This window comes from Sus scrofa, chromosome 15 (genome assembly GCF_054392235.1).
Source record: "Sus scrofa isolate SSC_HxYL_T2T_F1_AM1 chromosome 15, Sscrofa_HxYL_maternal_Yorkshire_Landrace_v2.0, whole genome shotgun sequence".
Taxonomy (NCBI): domain Eukaryota; kingdom Metazoa; phylum Chordata; class Mammalia; order Artiodactyla; family Suidae; genus Sus; species Sus scrofa.
The window spans coordinates 74,475,636-74,496,907 of record NC_139397.1 but is presented as its reverse complement, the minus strand read 5'-3'; the positions used below and the strand labels follow the sequence as shown (position 1 = coordinate 74,496,907).

Here is a 21,272-nt window from a genome sequence, read left to right as displayed (position 1 = left end):
TCTTGAAAGCAGCTAGAGAAAAGAAGGAAGTAACATACAAGGGAACCCCAATAAGGTTATCAGCAGATTTCTCAGCAGAAACTCTGCAGGCCAGAAGGAAGTGGCATGATATACTTAACGTGATGAAAGGAAAAAACCTCCAACCAAGATTACTTTACCCAGCAAGATTTGAAGGAGAAAGCAAAACCTTCACAGATAAGCAAAAGCTGAGAGAATTCAGCAACAGTAAACCAGCCTTACAATGAATACTAAAGGAACTTCTATAGGCAGAAAAGAAAAGACAGCAACAGGAAACAAAAATTCCACAAATGACAAGGCTCACCAGTAAAGGTATATATACAGTAAAGATATGAAATCATCCATGCACAATTATACCACCAAAATCAGAAATCATGAGAAGAGGTGGGTACAAATGCAGGACACTGGAGATGAACTTGCAATTAAGAGAACTTAAAATAGTCTCATATACATATAACTCTTACATCAAAACTTCAGAATAACTGCAAACCAAAAATCTACAACTGATACACAAACAAGGAATCTCTGGAGAAGAAATATATCTCATAGTAAATAAGTGCATAATCCACCATGAGGGGGGTCATTTGACATCATTCTTGGAATGCTGAAGTCTTCTTAGATCTGATTCTGATTTCCTCTCCATCAAAGAATTTAATGATAATTATAATTAAATAATGAAACTGTACAATTAAATAATACAGTTCTACAATTGTATTATTAATAACCATTTCTCTCCATGGTACAATGTAAGGTCTATAATGTCTTGTTTATCACATCACCTAGAATGGTGTAATGCGTATATTGAAGAATCAATAAGATATAACAAATTGTGAGGACATATTCATATAGTTACACTGTTTTTTAACCAATTTATGTATTTTATATTTTACTTATTTTCAGAGGGTAATTTTGTTATTCTTACCAGTTAAGTTATTCTTTTTATTATGCTATACAACATATTTAATGGTATATAAGGCTTTCTTCTTTATAAATTTTAGTTGCATAATATGTACAATTTTAATATAATGCTAGTTTTTAAAGAAAAATTGAAATGTAATAGATAATACTAAATAGTAAAGATGAAAGCCATACAAAATGGGATAAAGTATAGAATAAATTTCCTATTTGTCTCAGCATATTTTCCATTCCACTTCTCCAAAGGGAGTCATTTAATCTGTTTCTTAAGATCCATGATATAATAATCTGTGTGAATGTAACTGTGTTTAAATATATGTATTTTATTCTAAAAAAAAATAAAAATAAAATTTCAAAAAAAAAAAAAAGAAAGAAAATCTGCTTATTAAGCGCTGGGTACTGGCAACAGTAATTATTATTTCACCACTACTAACAAATCACACAAGCCACCTCAGAACTGATGCAGCCACATCAGTTTGCAACTTGGGCATATGTGAAAGTGACTGCTGGCAACGAATAGATGAAGTACCTTAATTCTCCACGTCCTGGCATGTCAACACTTAAGGGTGAAAATAACCTGATCTTTGAGGATTTGAAAATCAGAAACATAATCAATATAACAGACTTGCTCCTCCCCTGCCTCCAGATTCCGTCAACCCAACCACCAACTCTATGCAGCTACTTAGGCAGAGAGGAGAGGACAGATGTTACACATCTCCATCATTCACAGGCTTCCCTTTTTGGTATGACGGAGATACAAAAATGAATAATTCACTACAGCCTGAAGGGATCAGGGCAGGCTGAGTTCACAGGGAATCATGAAGGTCTGAGGAAGGAAAGACAGGATAGCCCCTCCCCACGGTGCTAACAAAACCACCACCCAAGACAACCTTCCTTTGCCTGTGCTCTGTCCTCTATTATGATCTGTCATGCTGCCAAATTTCTCACACTCATACCCCCGGACCAATTGGACCAAACCCATTTGTGTGATTACCTTTCCTTTATATTAAGTATCCCTGTTCTCTTTGTACATTATTGCTATAAAATCATTTTTCCTGGTCATAATAGGTTTAGGTAATATTCATTTAAAATAAAGTCTCAAGGAAAAAGGTTGTGTCAGCAAAACTTTATTCTTCCACATCATGGTCACATATGCAGTGAGCTTTCTCTTCAGCTCCTACTTGTGGCACTCAATAGAGGATGGAGAAGAGAGGATGATGTCCCCACCACTTCATTACTTTGTGTGTATGTGCTTTTTAGGGCAGCATCCGAGGCATATGGAAGTTCCCAGGCTAGGGGTCTGATCAGAGCCACAGCAACATGAGATCCAAGCCACATCTGCGACCTACACCACAACTCATGACAACTCCTTAACCCACTAAGCGAGGCCAGGGATTGAACCTGAATCTTCATAGATACTAGTCAGGTTTGTTACCACTGAGCCACGATGCGAACTTTCTTCGTTACTATTTTAATTTAGGAGCTAAAGTAAGACACCACATAATGGGCGCTTCTGAAGCTCCATCTGAACCATGGGCAACTATGCCTTAGTGAACATGGACCATCAGAAACCCCTCTGCTCCCCTGACACATTTTGTCTCACAGCAGAAACACATGGGAGCTGTGTTGAGAGGAATTACAACACTCCTCAGAAATGTTCAGGGTGGCAGGGAGTTGGGGGGACATGCAACCACACTGAAGACACTCATGGCACAAAATAAAAGAGCTAATATTTAATATACAAAGCCTATCTTGACTTCAGAAGGTGAGCCTTCTAAGCTTAAAACAACTAGCCTATAATTAGGTCCAGAGCAAAATCTTCCCCTCAAAGTAATACCAATTACAATGGAATGAGGTAGAAACATATATACTGATGAATATAGTGATGAAAATATCAAGATGCAACAGAGTATGTGTGGGTATTCACAACTTATCTTTAAGAAATAAAACCAAAAAAGGAAAAAAGCTAGAAGAAGATTCTTCAGAGTCTTAACCAGTGGACCTCTAAAGTGTAAAATTTGGACAGTGGAGAGAAATGGAGAATTCCACTTTCATTTTATATTCCTCTGAAGAATCTGAATTTGTTATGAGTTAATGATAAAATATAAACACCTGGAGAATTGCTACAATATGAAATAATTTATCAGCCTAAGCAATGTTTCTTCTTAAACAATTCGCCTTCTTACATGGATATACATCAATATACATGCAAAGGAAAGCCAACTCAATTAGAGGACCTACATTATTCAACAAGTATAAACTGCTGGAGTTCCTGTCGTGGCTCAGTGGTTAACAAATCCGACTAGGAACCATGAGGTTGCGGGTTCGATTCCTGGCCTTACTCAGTGGGTTAACGATCTGGTGTTGGCGTGAGCTGTGGTGTAGGTTGCAGATGCGGCTCAGATCCCACGTTGCTGTGGCTCTGGTGCAGGCCGACAGCTACAGCTCTGATTCGACCCCTAGCCTGGAAACCTCCATATGCTGCAGGAGTGGCCCAAGAAATAGCAAAAAGACAAAAAAGAAAAGTATAAACTGCTATGCAAGGTAAATAGAGAAACAGCAGCTGAACAGGGCCTACTCACGTGACCAGATTTTCCAGAAAACTTAACTACAAAATGTTTGAAAATAAAGGAGAGAATTAATATAATGCAAAAATAAAATACCAGTTTCTAACTTTTCCTTTGGTCATAAGAAACAGGAAAGCAAGGATTTTCAAAACAAAAATCCACACATCTCCTTAAAAAAAGTCTGATATATTTAGGGAGGAAATCTGGTTCTCTTATTTCTTGAAAAAAGCATCAATATTTCTTACCTGATCGCAAATCAGTTCCCACTTTTTCTCATTGTCATACTGCCGCAGTAACCTGGCTTTGTCAGGGGGTAGGTTCATAGCATTCTGTAAGAAAAAAAAAGAGAACTATGTCACATTCCACAACAGACTGCAAATGGATAACTCCTGAGCAAACCAAAGAATACTACCATGGTTCTTTTAGGATTTTTCAGTTCCTAGCATCTGATTAAACAGAAGTGTCCTACACAAGTCATTTAAACATCAAACTGGTTGAATGGGAGGAGACAGACTGCCAGTCATATGCTGGAACACAGGTGGCCTCCTCTGAACTAGAGAGAATTTGCACTTCAGCAAAGGTAATTCATTATTTCTTCACTTAATAGCAGCCACCTCCCGCCTTAAAAAAAAAAAAAAAAAGCACAAAACAAAACAAACGAAAAAAACCAAGGCGGCCCTAAAAAGGAAAAAAAAAAAAAAAAAAAAAGATAGCAGGCTCCCAGTCGACTCAACAAAAGGTCAGAGGTTATTGTTGAGAAGATATTGTCCTGATCTTTTTCCAAAGCATAAGTGTCTTTAATTTTGGACAGTGGGAACTTAGTTTTGTTATACTCTTCCTTAAATTTGTTTAGAAATAACAAATGAGTAATGGAAAAGACCTCAAAAGACCATGTGCCAGTTTCCTGCCACCAGGGGCCTATTGCAATGTCCTTTGCTTCCCTGGCCACCCCAGACTGACAGCATAGATGCTCTGTTTCCAGGACATTTTTTTTTTTTCTAGTAGACTTTTAAAAAATTGAAAATAGTGGATATACAATGTTATGTTAGTTTCAGGTATACTATATATATGATTTGACGTTTGCACGCATTATGAAATGATCACAGTAAGTCTAGTAACCACCTCTCCCTACAAAGTTATTACAATATTGTTGACCCTATTCCTTATGCTATATATTACAACCCCATGACATTATTATATAACTGGAGGTTTGTACTCCTGATTCCTTTTTAAAGCACGACAGCCCCACCAGACAAAGAACAGACAACACCAAAAGCAAACTCAATGAACAAAACCAACTGGTGGATAACATCATCTTTCACTCACTTTGACAGACAACTATGAGTAAAAGAACAGATGAAAAAGAAGAAAACAATGCAATCAGTTTCTGTCCCCTCTGTGAGATGACAGCAATCCTTTAGGACATACATTAACATCAGCAACCACAATTCTCAGTTTAGCTATATTGATTTATGAAGTTGGGTTTACAGTGAGAAACTGACCAGGAGCTAAAAGAGATTATCTAGACATGGGTACTCACAAAACCCGCCTCTGTCGATACAGCACACCTTCTCTAGTGTTGATTGTGGATTTTTCCAGGTACATACACAACTAACTAAGTAAACGTCCCCAAATAACCAATCATCCACATTTTAAAGATACTAGGCTTGGGTGTGAAGTGAGATATTGGGGCACAGAACATGGCAAAGTGAGAGAGCCCCAGAAGGGATGCGTATCTGCTCCTTGGCCTCCCTCAAGTTCCCAGGCTCTAAACAACTGCGCTAAGGAACCAGTCAATGTCTCACATGTATCCACTATCCTGTTCAACCCCTTGTATCAACTCTAAATCATACTTAACTCACAATAAACAGTACTCGGCTCATAGAGAAACGGTTCCCCTTGCCACAGTTTACTGTTCCATGTCATTCAGTGAAACCACATTTAACGGAGACAAGGGTGGGTGAGGTATTCTGACTTAATAGCAGAGAAATAACCTTTAATGATTTTGATTGAAATAACTCAAGCATTTTCCCTAAGACTCAATCTAGCATCCAGACTGGTATGCCTCAGTAGGTAGTAGATCTATACCACTTCCTAATCTGCATGTAATAATCGGCCTTCAGAATATTAAATTTTTAATTACCCCCAAAGCTGACAACATAATTAGAAGAGCTTTGGGCTTCAGAGTTTTCAAAGATATTTCAGAGAAGCCAGGGCTTCTCCATAAAAATGTCTAAAACGGGAAAAGATGTTTTCATATGGCCGATCTCCATGGAAGAGCTACTTGAAAAACTGTAATAGAACATAACTGCTTGCATTTACTTGTAATTACAATTTTACGATGTTCAACAACGAGCCCAACAAGGCAAAGGAGAATTCCGTGTATGTTTTTCTGAGGGAGGCCAATGTTATTGACCATTAAATAACCAGCCCATCACTGCTTATTTGCACCCAAGAGATGGATTATTTCCTCTTTAAACTTATTTTGACCCACATCTTAGTGCCCCTGGGTGTGATTATGCATAAATAAGAACAATTAAGATTATAAGGTAGGTTAAATCAGTTTTTTTCCAAGTCTTTATTAATCTCTCATGATATAAAGGGGATAAGACAAAGAAAGCTTGAACTCCTACAAGGTGCCAAGCACTGTGTGAGGCACTCTGCATACATATCTAATCTTCACAACAAGCCCATGGGCCAGACATAATTTTCCTTACTTTACAAATAGGGAAAATAGGCCTAGGAGTGCCTGCTCTAGGTTGGACAGCTTTGCAGAAGAAAACAGGACCTACACATACTCTGTCAGACTCCAAGAACACTAAGAATGCCTCCACGCTTTCTTTTCTTTTTGGCAGCAAAGTAAAATGGCAAATCACTGACTTTCTGTTCGTACTCCACAAGATACTCCTGCAGAAGCAGTCTGCAAACTCTGCTATGGAAATCAGATGCAGGCTCAGTTATTATTACAAAGAGAAAGCCAAGATGCTCCTTTCTGGATCAACTTTTATTTTAATAAAACAGTCTTTCATTCAAATGTTTACAAAGCATTGCCCTTATATAAGCACCATGTTCCAAGGCACCATGGGGAAACACACAGATACAGTCTCCACGAAGCCTCATATTATGGTAAGAGAGAAAGATGAAACCAGCTAAGCTTCCCAAACTCTGCTAGGTTTTGACAGAGATGATGAGAAGGCAACTTTAGATTGGACGATCCGGAAAGACCTCTCAAAGAAAAATCAAGTTTAGTCCTAAAAATGAGAAAGGGTGAGCCAGGTGAAGAGTGGATGGCAGGATTCAGGGCAGAGAAAACAGGGAAAAGATGCTAAGGCAGGAAACAGCTGGGCACATCAAAGAGCTGAAAGTGAGTCAATGTGGCTGGAGAGACAGTAAAGGAGAGGGAATGAGGAAAAGATAATACTGGAGAGGTGAGTCAAGGCTATGTCATGCCCAGCCATGTCGGCTGGGTAAATACTTTTCCTTTCATCTCAAGTGCAATGGGAAACCAGTGAAGGCTTGCAAGCATGAGATGACATCATCAGGTTATGTTTTATAAAGATGACTGTGGGTGCTATGTGGAGAACTGATTAGAAACAGCAAAAGTGGAAGCAGGGAGGCCAGAGCAGTAGCTAAATGAATGGTGGTGGTTTGGACAGGAGGATGGCACAGCAGCTGAAGCAGGTGGATAGATTTCAGAACAGGAAGTGAAACTGGGTAGATTTACAGGCTGAGGGAGGATGTCAAGAATTCATAGCTTGCTTCTCCCTTGAGTCGCTAAGTAAATGGTGGTCTACTTAATGAGAGGGGTACACTGCAAAGGGGGCACAGATCGGGAGGAGGGAGTGAAGAGTAAGATTTCTAAATGGCCCTGTTTAGGTCAAGACGGCTATGAGATCCAAGAAAACAGTCAAGCAGGCTGGCAGGTACACAATCCTGGAGCTCAGAAGAAAGGTCTGTATCTTTCTGAATGTGAAGAGTCTTAAGAAGTCTTTAAGCCTGTTGACTAATTACTGCCAGAGAAGTTATTCAGGATCAATACATCGAGACTAAAATTGCACTTGGCAAACATTCACCAAGCATCTAAAATAACCCCTTCCACGGGTGGGCCTCTGAGCAGTTCAGGCGTACCTTGCCCCCGTTTAGTAATTCTACAGGAAAGCAGCTCCATTTAAAATCAGACCCTCCACAGACGCCTGGCCAAAGTTCAGGGATGTTGTGATTAGCTGGCACTAACTGCCCTAGACTTTTTTAGAGTCAACTCATTCCTTCTGTACTGTGTAGGGCAGGACTCAGGAGTCTAAACTAAATGTTTGTTTGTGTAGCTAAGTCCTAAGAGCCCAAGCTTTTTTCTGAGGAAAATATTGGCTCTCTCTTCAGGCCCCTTTACTGCCTCTAGAAAAATGGACTGCCCTTCTATTTGGCTGAAAATGTACAATTTCCAAGATGTCCTAACAGCAACAACACCAGCTCATCCACACTTAGACAAAGGGCCATCCTTCCCTTTCCTTCCCCCACAGATTCATCCAGTATGTACTAGGCTTTGACTGGGTGCCAGCACATCTGCACTGCAGGCCTGGGAGAGAATTTAATACGAAGTTGCTGCTCTCAGGTACATGCCAAAGGGCCACAAGAAGACATACGATGCTTGAATTGAAAAGAAAGTAAATGTTAATTATTTACTTTCTAGATTGTATGAGTTCCTAGCTCAAATAAATTAGATCATTCAAGAGCATTTATTTCTGTATAGAATGTCCCTTTTTCTTTCCCTTTTTTTTTGGGGGGGGGTCTTTTTAGGGCCACACCTGTGGCACATGGAGGTTCCCAGGCTAGGGGTCGAATCGGAGCTGCAGCTGCCAGACTACCCACAGCTACAACAACACAGGATCCGAGCTGCATCTGTGACCTACACCACAGCTCATAGCAAAGCTGGATCCTCAATCCTCAGAGTGAGGCCAGGGATCAAACCCTCGTCCTCGTGGGTACTAGTCAAGTTCGTTACCACTGAGCCATGATGGGAACTCCCACCTTTCTTTCAACATGCCGATCTTTAAAAATCAGCTCAGGTATCATTTATCATTAGAACCTTCCCACAACTACTCCAAGAAGACACACCATCTCATGCTCTGAAGGGCTACATACGTTCCTCCTTTACAGCACAGCACACCCTGTAGCCTAACCACCTGTTTGCCTAAAATCCCTCCCAGAGTAAGTACTTTAAGGACAATTTCTCTTGTTCATCTCCACTGTCAGGCACAGTATCTGGCAAACAGTAAGCACTAAGCAGGTTGCTAACTAAAGGAAAACACAGTCCTACTGTTCAGTCTGAAATTACTGGTTTATATCTATGCTTCACTTACTAACAAAGCCTACACACTAAAGAGCATTTGTTTCTCATAAAAACCTTCATCAGTGACAATGCCTATGACTTACAAGTAGTGATCTTCCAAATAGGAATTCATGGTGGAAAAATCTTTAAGTTCAATTCTAGCAACATTTCCTTGAAAAGAGAAGTATTTTAGGCATTCTTTTGCCACAGATAATAAACCACGGAAGTTGAACTTTCTTTTGTTCTTGTTGCCAGTAAAGTCAAATCAGTATCAACTGTAATAATTAGGCCAATCCAAGAGGTAGTCACCTTTATGGTCTATATGCTGGCTTTATCCTTATCTATGCAATCTTACCCTTTATTTATGTACTTGTTTATTTATTTATTTTGCTTCAGGGCTGCACCTGCGGCATATGGAGGTTTCCAGGCTAGGGGTACAATCGGAGCTGTAGCCGCCAGCCTACGCCACAGTCACATCAAGTCGGGATCCGAGCCGTGTCTTCAACCCACACCACAACTCATGGCAATGCCGGATCCTTAACCTGCTGAGCGAGGCCAGGGATCCAACCCACAACCTCATGGCTACTAGTCAGATTCGTTTCCATTGCGCCACAACAGGAACTCCAATCTTACCCTCATTTTAAAGCTACTTTCCACCTCGGTACCTTTTAAATACAGAAGGTTTAATGACTAGAAAACAATAGGATCCTTCGTGGTCTGTATTCTGGTTTTATCCTTACCTACACAATTTTATCTTGTTTTTAAAGGCGCTTTTCCTTCCAGAATCTTTTTAAAACAGAAGGCTTAATGACTAACAATGGGATATGCAAGTTTGGGGTACTTCATGGAGAAATTAATTATGGTTAGTAAGTCTATGAGACCATGATGGAAGATAACATAAAAAAGGTAATGTGTGTATGTATGTATGACTCAGTCACTTTTCTCTACAGCAGAAATTGGCACAACACTGTAAACCAACTATACGACAGAACACTGTAAACCAGTTATAATGAAAAAAATAAAGATTATAAAATTTTAAAAAATAAACCAACTATACTTTACTAAGAAACTAAAAATTTAAAAAGAAAAGAGTCTAAGACTCCGTGCATTAAAAGTGACATAGATTATGATATACGACACAGAGCAGAATGAAGGTACCTAAATCTTTCTGAACCAAATAAACCTGTGCCCTAGAAATAGTTTTCTGGTTTCAGCTCTTGCCTTGGTTCATGGAAACAATAAAAACTTGCAAAATATCTTTTACCCTGATACCCTCAAGGCTCCTACTGAAAAACCCACACCAATATGGAGACACAGTAATGAAAGTGAAATCATATCTAATATACCTTATGTAATAGACCTTTGTTCTTATAATCTCTAAATTAAAGCTTTCAAGTATAAGGTCACCCGATTCTACAACAGAAACTCTCCTATTACACAACCACCTGCCGAGAAAGAAGGACACGGGCTTTACAAGTGGTGTTGCTGATGGAAGCAGGGGAAAGATGTCACGAGAGAAAGAGTTTAGGCAGTTATGAAGAGTTCTTGAATGATAAAGGTAAAAATGCTTTATAGGACACTCTAAGGATGGAGCCATTCCTTTTTTTTTTCTTTTTAATTAATGTGTGGTAAAAAACACATAATATAAAATTTGTCTTTTTTAAACCATGTTGGACAGTCTTGTAGTGTTAACTACATTTGCAGCATCATTTAGCAGATCTCTACAACTCATCCTGCAAAACTGAAACTTGGTACCCACTGAACAGTAATTTTCATTTCCCCTCTCCCCAAAATCATTACTTTTTGCTACAAAAAGCATGGAAATGTGATGGATTCCAACTGGATGGTTGGACAGCAGAATCAATAACTGCATTTAGGGAGTTCCCTTCGTGGCTCAGCAGTTAACGAACCTGATTAGAATCCGTGAGGATGCAGGTTCCATCCCTGGCCTCGCTCAGTGGGTTAAGGATCTGACATTGCTGTGGCTGTGGTGTAGGCCGGCAGCTGTAGCTTTGATTCGACCCCTAGCCTAGGAACCTCCATATGCCGTGGGTGCAGCCCTAAAAAGCAAAAAAAGCAAAACAAACAAAAAAGAATTGCATTTAGTGCGGTAACAGGTAGCAGGGACTTACTTGCGCCCTGGACTAGACTTGCTGGATTCCATCCCTGACTTCACCACCCATTCTTAGTGATCTTGGGCCACATGACTTGAATCAAAAAGCAAATCTCAAGTTGAAAAAGCCAGTAAATGAAATTCAAAATTGAAGGTCAGCACCCAATCAGAATCAAAACTAAGGGTCAAAACAACAAGATGTACCATTTATTGATGGTCTGATACATCTCAGGCACTTAGGCTCTTTGCATTTATTATTCAATTTAATCTGCTTTTAAATCCTAACAAGCAGGTATTATCTTCTCCATTTGACAGAGAAGGAAACTAAAGGACAGGGAGGTTAAGCAGCTCTTCCACGCATGAGAGAGATGGCAAATCCATGACTCAAAAGAGAGGTCTCATGATCTCCTGCTTTCAATGACATATAAACTATAATGTTTCTAAAATATGACTTGCGTGAAGCAATCCAACCATTCTACTGGAAGAACCAGAGACATACTCAAGGGCAGGGTTAAAATGCTCATATTTATCGATATTTTTAATAAGCTATTAACATTTTCAGGCAAAACAGTGTCGTTTTAACTGAATTCTTCAATTTCTTTAAAAATATAAACTAGAACCTCCCCCCCCAAAAAAAGTTACAGGATCAAATCTATAGATAGCCAGGTACTGTGTCAATTCAACAAATACTTAATGAACCCTGTTAAATCTCAAAAGAAGGCAGAGATACAAATATGAAGTAAACTCAGGCTTTGATGATGCATAAGGACAGAAGATAAATACAACAATACACAAATGAACATGTTATATAACCAAACCACAGAGAAATAGCTGTTACTTTTTTGTTAAGAAAAGCGAGAAATGCTATCTATGGACCAGGCTGAGATGTGTGAGGAAAGCATTAAGAATGGCATTTAATAGCTCAATATGTTTTTTAATATTTGGGCTCTGGAGACAGGTCACCTGGCTTGCCATCCTGATTCCACCACTCGTTTATACAGTGTCATCTTAGGTACATTCTTGAAATTAAACCTCATTTTCCTCACCTGGAAAAAAATGGAAATGATGGTGGTGATCCTGATGAGGATGAAGATGATGGTGGTAATGACATTACCTGCCTCATGGAGACTGAGAAAAATGCAACCGAAAAATGCCCATAGTTAACACAGAGCAAGTACATGAATAGCACGCACTATGTTAGATCTTATTCTTCTCATTATTTTAGGTGAACAGAGACATGCATATAGTGCGACAAGAGGTATGAACACAGGAGAAGGCAGAAGACCATGAACCACTCAGAGTAAATCAGAGGGTCAAAGAGTGGGTCCTGTGACAGCAAATTAGAAAGCAGGGCCCCAGACACGAGAGCTGAGAATTTCCAAGTCATCGGACAGGCAGTCCTGAGTCATCAGCAGAGAAATATCTAAGAAAAGCCAGCCTTAGGAGCCCTCAAATCACAATAGGTAAAGAGGTGTCCCTTCTCTGGTAATTTTTCCCAGATTGCCATTTTTCCTTATACCATTACTGTGACATCAAGTTGAATCACTTGATACTGAATAATGCACCAAACCTCCTATGAATTTACTTCAAACTGCAACATCTGGGAGTTCCCGCTGCGGCGCGTCAGGATTGACAGCATCTCTGGAGTGCTGGGATGCAAGTTCAATCCCCAGCCTGGCACAGTGGGTTAAAAATCCAGCACTGCTGCAGCATAGTTCACAACTGCGGCTCAAATCTGATCCCTGGCCTGGGAACTCCATATGCCACAGGGCGGCCAAAAAAGGAGGAAAAAAAATTGCAATATCTGAGGCAGGAGGAGGGCTGCTGCAAATTCAAGACATGACCTGTCTCTCCATTCAACGAACTTCAATGCCATTTCCTTCCACGAACTCTGTTCTCGTTCCAACCAACTACCTGACATCCTAAATTTTAATATCCTCCTAGCCCAGAGGATGCTGCTGAAATACAGTCAGCTTCTTTCCTGGCACAGGACTCAGGCAGGCAGCCAAGTAGTTCCCCAAAGCAAACCATCAGTCAGCCATCTTTCATTGTCACTTGTTATTTTGATTTGATCATTGAGGGTACTGATTACCATTCACTTGCCAGTGAAAGCCCACTAGGAGGAACCAGGCTGCTCCCTGATCTAGTTACGTCTTCAAAATAAAACCAGACTGAAAAGCTGTCCTTTCTGGGGAACTTGTGAGAGTGAGATGTCTCTCTAATCTTCCATTCACAATTTCAGTAACAGCCTGTTTTCTTGGAAGGCTTTCTTTAAGGACTGAACTAAATACAAAGGACTCCTCTGCAACTTTATTTTTATAATCTAAAATGTACAGAGCTGGAAGGGATGCTTGTGATATTTTAGTCCCATTCTGTTTTCTCTTTCAGACAGACTCAAAAAAATGAAAGCAGCAGAGCCTCCTTGCCTGCCCGCCTGCATCGCTCGCAAGCATCCTATCTTAATAAATCTATTTCTTGCCTATCACTTTGTCTCTCGTAGAATTCCTTCTGCATGGAGGCACAAAGGACTTGAACCTCAGTAAGTCCAGACACCAGAACTAAAACCCCCAACAAATGGAAGAACTACTTGATGAAGCATTCTTCATTCCAAGAAGGAGGAGGGCCACTACACCAGCTTTGAGAAACAATGCAAACTTGCCTTTACCCTGATCTTATCTACAGCCCCATTTCTACTCCCCAAAGTACAAAATCACCTCCTAATCCCTTTCAAGAGGGACACAGTCTGTAAGGCATTAGTCTGCTGTGGCCCCCTTTACCTAGCAAAGCAATAAAGCTTATCTTTTCCTCTTTCGCCCCCACTTCCAAAAAAAGAAAGCAATGTTCAAGTTCATGTAACTGGTTATTACATAGAGATAGAAAAAGAATCTAGGCCAACATGTCTTCTATTCTTTTTCCATGATCATGAAAGAAAGCCCACTGACATCTATCGTGTGTGTGTGGGCTCATGTACACACAGAGGCACACATGTATTTTAGACATCAGATAATGAATGCAGTTATTAGCACAAAATCCTGCACACAGCAAGCACTACATGCTTGACATTGTTACTCTTGTTACTGGCATTGTAAGGAATACACGGAATTACTATTATGCACCCCTCCTACTTTCCTGACTATACAAGTTTTTCTTATACCATCATAAGAAGTCCCAGCACGTACCTCTGTCCATCATTCCTCTTTGACTCAAGGCTTTATATTCAGAGAACAATTCATTTTGTTTGTAAAATTACAAATCTCTAGAAACTTAAAACGCTCGTTTTTACCAGTGAGCACCAACTAAAACAATAAACGTCCCAAAGTTACTTGAAAATGATCTACTGTTTTAAATTAATCACATTTTCTCTAACTTTGGCAAGCTGGAATAAGGTATTGATTGTAAATATGTTTATGCTTATATTATTTACACTTAATTGCAAGGCCAGAGTACCATCCATTGGGGTGAAGTAGGTAGAAGAGCCCATGTTCTCTACTACAAGATAGAAGGGCACAGCTACAGTAATCTGGGCCAAGTTTTCTCAGAGCCCATCTTTCTGCTACTCCCTACATCACTAGCGTAAGTGACTCAACACCCGATAGATACCAAAGCCACACTTCCCTCTTCTGGCCAGCAAGTGGACTCCTGAAATACAGATTCTAAGCATGTTCAAAAACAAAGGGAATAATGGAAAGAAACACTCATTCGATCTCTTTCAAAACCTCATATCTGATTTCCATTAAGGACCTGATGCCCAATTCCTTGACATGCTCTGGAACTCAAAACAGTTCTTTGCCACCTGTCTGCCAACAACACTGTCTACCTGTACACATTTGTGTCTTTGGATGGAGAGTTACATGCTTAAGATACCAGAAACAGCTCCATGGGCAACCAGGTGACAATTCTAAGAGCAAATAAAGTCAAGGGCTGGGCTTGCTGGCAAAATCCAGGAAAAGATTTATTAATCTATTGATAAATATCAATATTCTATGGCATAACATTCTTTAGAGTAAAAACATTTTGAAAACTGAAGATACCACACTCGAATTAATTACAACATACTATAAATTCTACCACAATCAAGCTGTAAGACGTGATGTCTATTACCTGATGATCTGCATCAGGTACATTTTTCACCTTACCCAATTCCCCTGCAACTCTGACCACCTTCTCCCTACCCTTTTTGCAGCAACAAGCTGCCATTTCCCTCCTTGGATCAGTAGGGTCACCATTGGTCTCTTCTCCCCTCTCAGGGTAATTACTCTGGAAAAGATGACTGAACCTGGGTTCCATAGTCAAGAGTGGCCCAACTTACTGCCTCTCACTCTTCAATTTCATGATGAGGACAATCGAAGGAAAAAACAGTTTATGCTCAACTAACATCAGATCTTCTGAGACAGCAGGAGAAATAGTACGCTCTGACTTGAAGATTTCTGCCACAACTGTGACCAAAAATTACAACCTCAAATCAATAGCTCCTCCTGTGTAAACACACAACCTCAAGGGCAAACTTGCTGTCATAGAGCAACAGCCCCCAAAGATATCCTCATCCTAATCCCCCAAACCTGTGAAAACTCCTTTACATATTAAGGTGGGATTTGTAGGTGAGATTTAGAACACTGAGATTGGGAGACTACCCTCATCTATCTGGGTGGTACCAATGTAAGTAATCACAAAAAGTCCAAAAGTAAAAGAATAATAATCTTGTTTAAAAATGGAGCTTGGTAAAAAAAAAATAGAGAGAGAGAGAAATTGGAACCCTTGTACATTATTGTTCAGAATGTAAAACAGTGCAGCAGTTGTGGAAAACAATGTGGTGATTCTTCAAAAAGTTAAACATAGGATTAACAGCTAACCCCACAACTGCCCTCCTAAGTATACATCCAAAATAATCAAAACGAGAAACACAGATACCTGTACACTGATATTTATAGTAGCATCATTCACAATAACCAAGAGGTGGAAACAATCCAAGTGTCCATCAACAGATGAATGGCTAAACAAACACAGCTTATTATACAAAAGAGTATTATTCAGCTCAAAAAGGAATGATGTTCTGATACATATGATAACATGAATGAGCCTTGAAAACATATTCAAGTGAAAGAAGCCGGACACAAAAGGTCAAATACTGTGTGATTCTATTCATATGAAAGATCTAGAGTAGGCAAAAGAGAGACAAAAAAGATTAGAATTTATCAGTAGCTGCAGGAAGTGTGGAATGGGAATGATTGTTTAATGAGTACAGAGTTTAATGGAGTGATAATCAATTTTAGACATTAGGTAGTGGTGATAGTTGCATGACATTGTAAATTACTTAATGTCACTGCATTGTACACTTAAAAATGGTTAAATGGTAAACTTCACAGCATGGATATTAAACCACCATTTTTAAAGATACTTTTTTAAAAAAGTAGAAGGCAGCAGAACTGAGTCAGAGAGGAGATGTCAGAGCGATACAACACGAAGGACTTGACCAGCCAATGCTGGCTTTGAAGATGAAGGGTCCATAAGCCAAGGAGTGTGGGCAGCCTCTAGAAGCTGGAAAGGGCAAAGAAACAGACTGTCCCTTAGAACTCCTAGAAATAGAGCCCTGTCAAAGGGCTTAATTTTCACCCAGTAAGACCCCTGACCAATTCTAACCTACAGAAGTGGAAGAGAATTAAACTGAGTTGTTTTAAGCCACTAAGTCCATGGTAACCTGTTACAGAAGCAATAGAAAACTAATACTCAGGCTGACCCTACTTTGCTTCCCCAATGCACACTTCCCTCTTTCTGCAATGCCAAATCCCAAAAGGTTCATATCACAGCCACACAAGCTGTGTTTAAATAAACTAAAGATATTGCCCCTCCAAGATCTTTTACCTTGTTTTTTTTTTTTTTTTTTTGCCTTTTCTAGGGCCGCTCCCACGGCATATGGAGGTTCCCAGGCTAGGGGTCGAATCGGAGCTGTAGCCGCTGGCCTACACCACAGCCACAGCAATGCAGGATCCAAGCCGTGTCTGCAACTGACACCACAGCTCACGGCAACGCCGGATCCTTAACACACTGAGCAAGGCTAGGGATCGAACCTGCAACCTTATGGTTCCTAGTCAGATTTGTTAACCACTGCACCACGATAGGAACTCCTCTTTTACCTTCTTTTTAACAAGTAAGACTGGAGTTTCTGTCGTGGCTCAGGAGGTTAAGAAACTGACATAGTGTACATGAGGATGCAGGTTCAATCCTTGGCCTCACTCAGTGGGTTAAGGATGCAGCATTGCCACAAGCTGTGGCATAGGCCACAGATGTGGCTCTGATCCAGTATTGCTGTGGCTGCAGTGAAGGTCTCAGCTGCAGCTTCGACTGGACCCCAGGCCCAAAAATTTCCATATGCCACAACTATGGGTGTCCAAAAAAAAAGAAATGAGGGCCACAAACGAAGTGTCAGACTTAGCCATCATCCATTTGCAGGCAGTTATTAAATATTACAGAATTACTACTAACTACTTTAAAAAAAAAGAATATATATGTGTATGCATGTATATATGTATATATATGTATACGTACATATACATATATTACAAATATGCGTGTGTGCATACACATTGAAAAGGTCCAGAGTGAATCTTCTCCTCTCATCTTCTAGCTGGTACCTGATCTGCTCATCTTACAGCCTCCACTCCATCTTTCTCCTCCACCAAAACCTCCACCTGGTCTCCCATATACCATGCTTAGAGCTGCCTTTTCTACTTATCTCTAGTACTACAGTTCACCCTTGAGCAACACAGTGTTAAGTGGGGGACCAAGCTTCCCCATAGACAAAAATCCATGTGTAACTTATAGCTGGCCCTCCACATTCATGGTTCTGCACCCATGGATTCAACCAAATGCAGGTTATATAATTCTGTAGTATCTACTATGAAAAAAATGTGCATATAAGTGGATTTGCACAGTTCAAACCCGTATTGTTCAAGGGTCAACTAATCTTGTTTTGGGGACCAAGCATGATCATGTGTGTTGTTCTACCATTTCGCTTGTGTAGGTTTTTTTCTCCAGTGAGGGAAAGTTTGCTGATATACTTCTCTATCTCCTATAGTACTTACGACATGAGCAGACACATACATAAAGCATTTAATAAACATTCATGAGTTAAGTAAACACCCCCAAAGTACTAGCCAAACCTTCTGATGTTTGATATATGGTAATTTAGATTTTATACATGCAATGCAAAATAACTATGACATTAAGTAGTAGATTATTAAACAGGTGAACTAAATCATATATTATAAATACATACCCTCAGATACCTGGGTAAGAAATATCTCTCACTTGGGGGTAGGTTTTCAATCTTTGCTATTTCTATCTAAGAGAGTATTAACTTTCATGTGAAATAAGAATTTATTCTTTGGTTCCTTCCTTCCTTTCTTTCTCTTTCTTTCTTTTTTGTCTTTTTAGGGCCAAACCCAAAGCATATGGATGTTCCCAGGCTAGGGGTTAAACTGGAGCTGCAGGTGCCAGCCTATGCCACAGCCACAGCAATGTGAGATCTGAGCCACATGTGCAACCTACACCAGATCCTTAACCCACTGAGAGGGACCAGGGATCCAACTGGCATCCTCAAGGATACTAGTCAGGTTCATTACGACTGAGCCACAGGAACTCCTGACTTATTCTTGGTTTTATATTTTTATAAGAAGTGATGTGTCCTAGACATAAAGTGCTACCTAAGCGTATGATCTGGTCTCTGTCTAAAAGGAGGAAGAATGGTCACATTTGCACTGCATGCATCAGGCAAACCAACAAGAACAAAATATCTTCTGGGGAAAGCAAACACCTTATTTACAGACGATGGATTTCTGGGCAGCAGGCACCAGGGTGTGCACTTTTCAATTTTAAGTGCTAGGCTTGGCTGTGTGCAAGAAAAAGGGAATGAGAAAGCACACAAGCAAGAGAGAGATGAAAAACAGAGGGGTGGGGGGGGCAGGAGTGGGGAGGATCGGACTGTATTGATTCCCTGTGCTTCTCAGCTGGGTAAACTACAACAGTAGGCCTGGGGGACATGACCCTGGCCACTGAACTCCGTACACCCACTCAATATGTTCTGGATGTAAACACTTTTCTGTTTCCTACAAAGCAGTGTTATGCTTCTCCAAGAGAGCCATAAGTATTTGGACAAATGCCCAAATATGACAGTGGCCATTTAACCTTTGCATTCCTACATTCTGTAAGAACTCTACTGTCCTAACTCGAGATTAAACCATACCCAAGTCATCGTGAACCAATTCATGATTTAATTATCCTATGGCAAATTAAACCTCAAGTTCAAGTCCTGAGGATTCCCGGGATAATGCAATACAATTTATCCAGCAATCTTCACCCAAAGAGTTTGCCAACCTCAAGTTGAGCCTCTGATTAGGATCTGTCTTCTTCCAATGCAACTCCACATGAACTTCAGTGTAAATGAACCACTGCCAGATAGTAAGCTTTAAGGAGAAGTGACGGTCAACAGAACTTATAATCTGTGACTTGAAGAACTACCTTGTACTTACTTTACTTCCTAAATGAATCTTTAAAACCTGGTCCTATTATGCAGCCCACCACACATGTTCCTACCTCAGGGAGCCTGTGGGCCTGCATCAGCATGGTGTCCCATCTTTGCCAGTGGACCTGCTGACAAATAGCTCCATTCATTCTCCCTTTCTCTTCTCTACGCATATATTTATAAATGGTAAGCACAATATATTCTCTGTTATTCCACATGGTTGGCCAATAAAGACACTGTTTACTAGAGAGGTTCCACACATACCATGCATGATTTTAAAGTGAATAGGACTTACCAAAATATATTAGCACAAAAGCCATATTATCATAACTTAATCTTTCTTTAATGACTGAAAAACCTCCAGGATTTTACCCTGTCTTTTGGTCATCCCTATAGATTACAATAATAAACTTTGTGGTTGGGATTACTGAGGCCTGGGTTCAAATTCCAATTACTAGCTGTTCATTTTGGCAAGTAAATTTCTCTGAGTATTGGCATCTTCTGAAAATGAGGACAAAAGAACCTCACCACAAAACAGGTGTTCCTTTCAAAGCAGGAGACATATGGACAGCAGTGTGCTGTCTTACAATGAGGCTGTGATGGGGCCAAAGATTCTCGCCTTCAGAGTGAAAGAAACAAAAAACCCACAGAACTTTAGTTCATATCCTAGAAGTAAAACTACCTGCTGTATGTTCACTGGAAGTCACTTAACTTTTTTTTAACTTTAGTTTCCTCACGTATAAAATGAGGATGCAGTCTACTCCAGGGTTATTTCCAGAGGCACCTGACAGAAGAGGCTTTATACAGAAGGAATGCTATGAAAACTGAAAATTCAATGAGGGAACATGTAAAATATGGCATTGAGTCCAGTGCTCAACATAGTAAGGGTCCAAGAAACTTGAAGCTCTGAGCACCAGAATCCAACACAACCAAATTCAGAAAGGGGTTGATGAAAGATGAGAGCATCTTACCTTCATTAACATTATGTTTCTGAGAGCGTCTCAACAGACATGCGTAAGAATTTCTGGCACCATAAAACAATGCATTTTAGCTAAGAGTCCAAATGATGAATTTAAAGAAGCAACGAAACTCAAAGTCCACTGACGCCACACAAGCCACTATACTGAATTCAAAGAGGTTTTTTGTTTGTTTGGGGGGATTTTGTTTGTTTTGTTTTGGCTGTGCCTGAGGCATGTGGAAGTTCCTGGGCCAGGGATCAAACCTGCACCACAGCAGTGACCCGTGCTGCTGCAGTGACAACACCAGGTCCTTACCCACTGCACCACAAGGGAACTCCCCACTTATTTTAATTGCATTATATTCCTTTCCATGACAACAAACCTTTGCCAAGTTGGCTTTCTTTTAGAAGCTGCTGTGACAGAAAGCAAGTCATGGGGGGAAAAAAACAAATTCAACAGGAAATGAGGGCAATGGTATCAAATCTGAACTCAAGGTTAGAGAAGTCATGCAGTGCTCAAACATATTTATACACAACTGTGTATTTTTTAAAAAAAGAATACAATGAAAGTATTTTTCTTTCATTTTTACATATAAGTATTTTTTGTAACAGCCACTAAGTTATTAGGGCATAAATACTTATTAAGCTACGTGGAATAAACAGTTATCAAATGGGAGCAGCTTGGGTATTCCTTTTGGCCTCGGACACCATGAAAAATTGCTGAAACATTAAGGGCACTGTGAACTGAGAAAGTGTGAAAACCTCTGGTCTAAATACATCCACCCTCTCCCCCATCACACCTGATTACAGCTTTCTGCAAGTATTCTGAAATAAAATGAATCTCTGTAAAGAATTTT

The 21,272-nt window shown here is 40.0% G+C and overlaps 1 protein-coding gene across 9 annotated transcripts in view; it reads right to left on the bottom strand.

The window, feature by feature from the left end:
• FMNL2 (formin like 2) overlaps positions 1-21,272 on the bottom strand; it is a 330,828-nt gene that overhangs the window by 140,375 nt on the left and 169,181 nt on the right. For all 9 annotated transcript variants that reach the window (XR_014829008.1, XM_084998511.1, XM_084998510.1 and 6 more), the window contains exon 2: positions 3,746-3,829. Coding sequence is in view for 8 of the 9 variants with exons in the window: in XM_084998511.1 (XP_084854637.1) it covers positions 3,746-3,829 (84 nt within the window). In the remaining variant the exon portion in view is untranslated. The remainder of the gene's footprint in view (positions 1-3,745; positions 3,830-21,272) is intronic.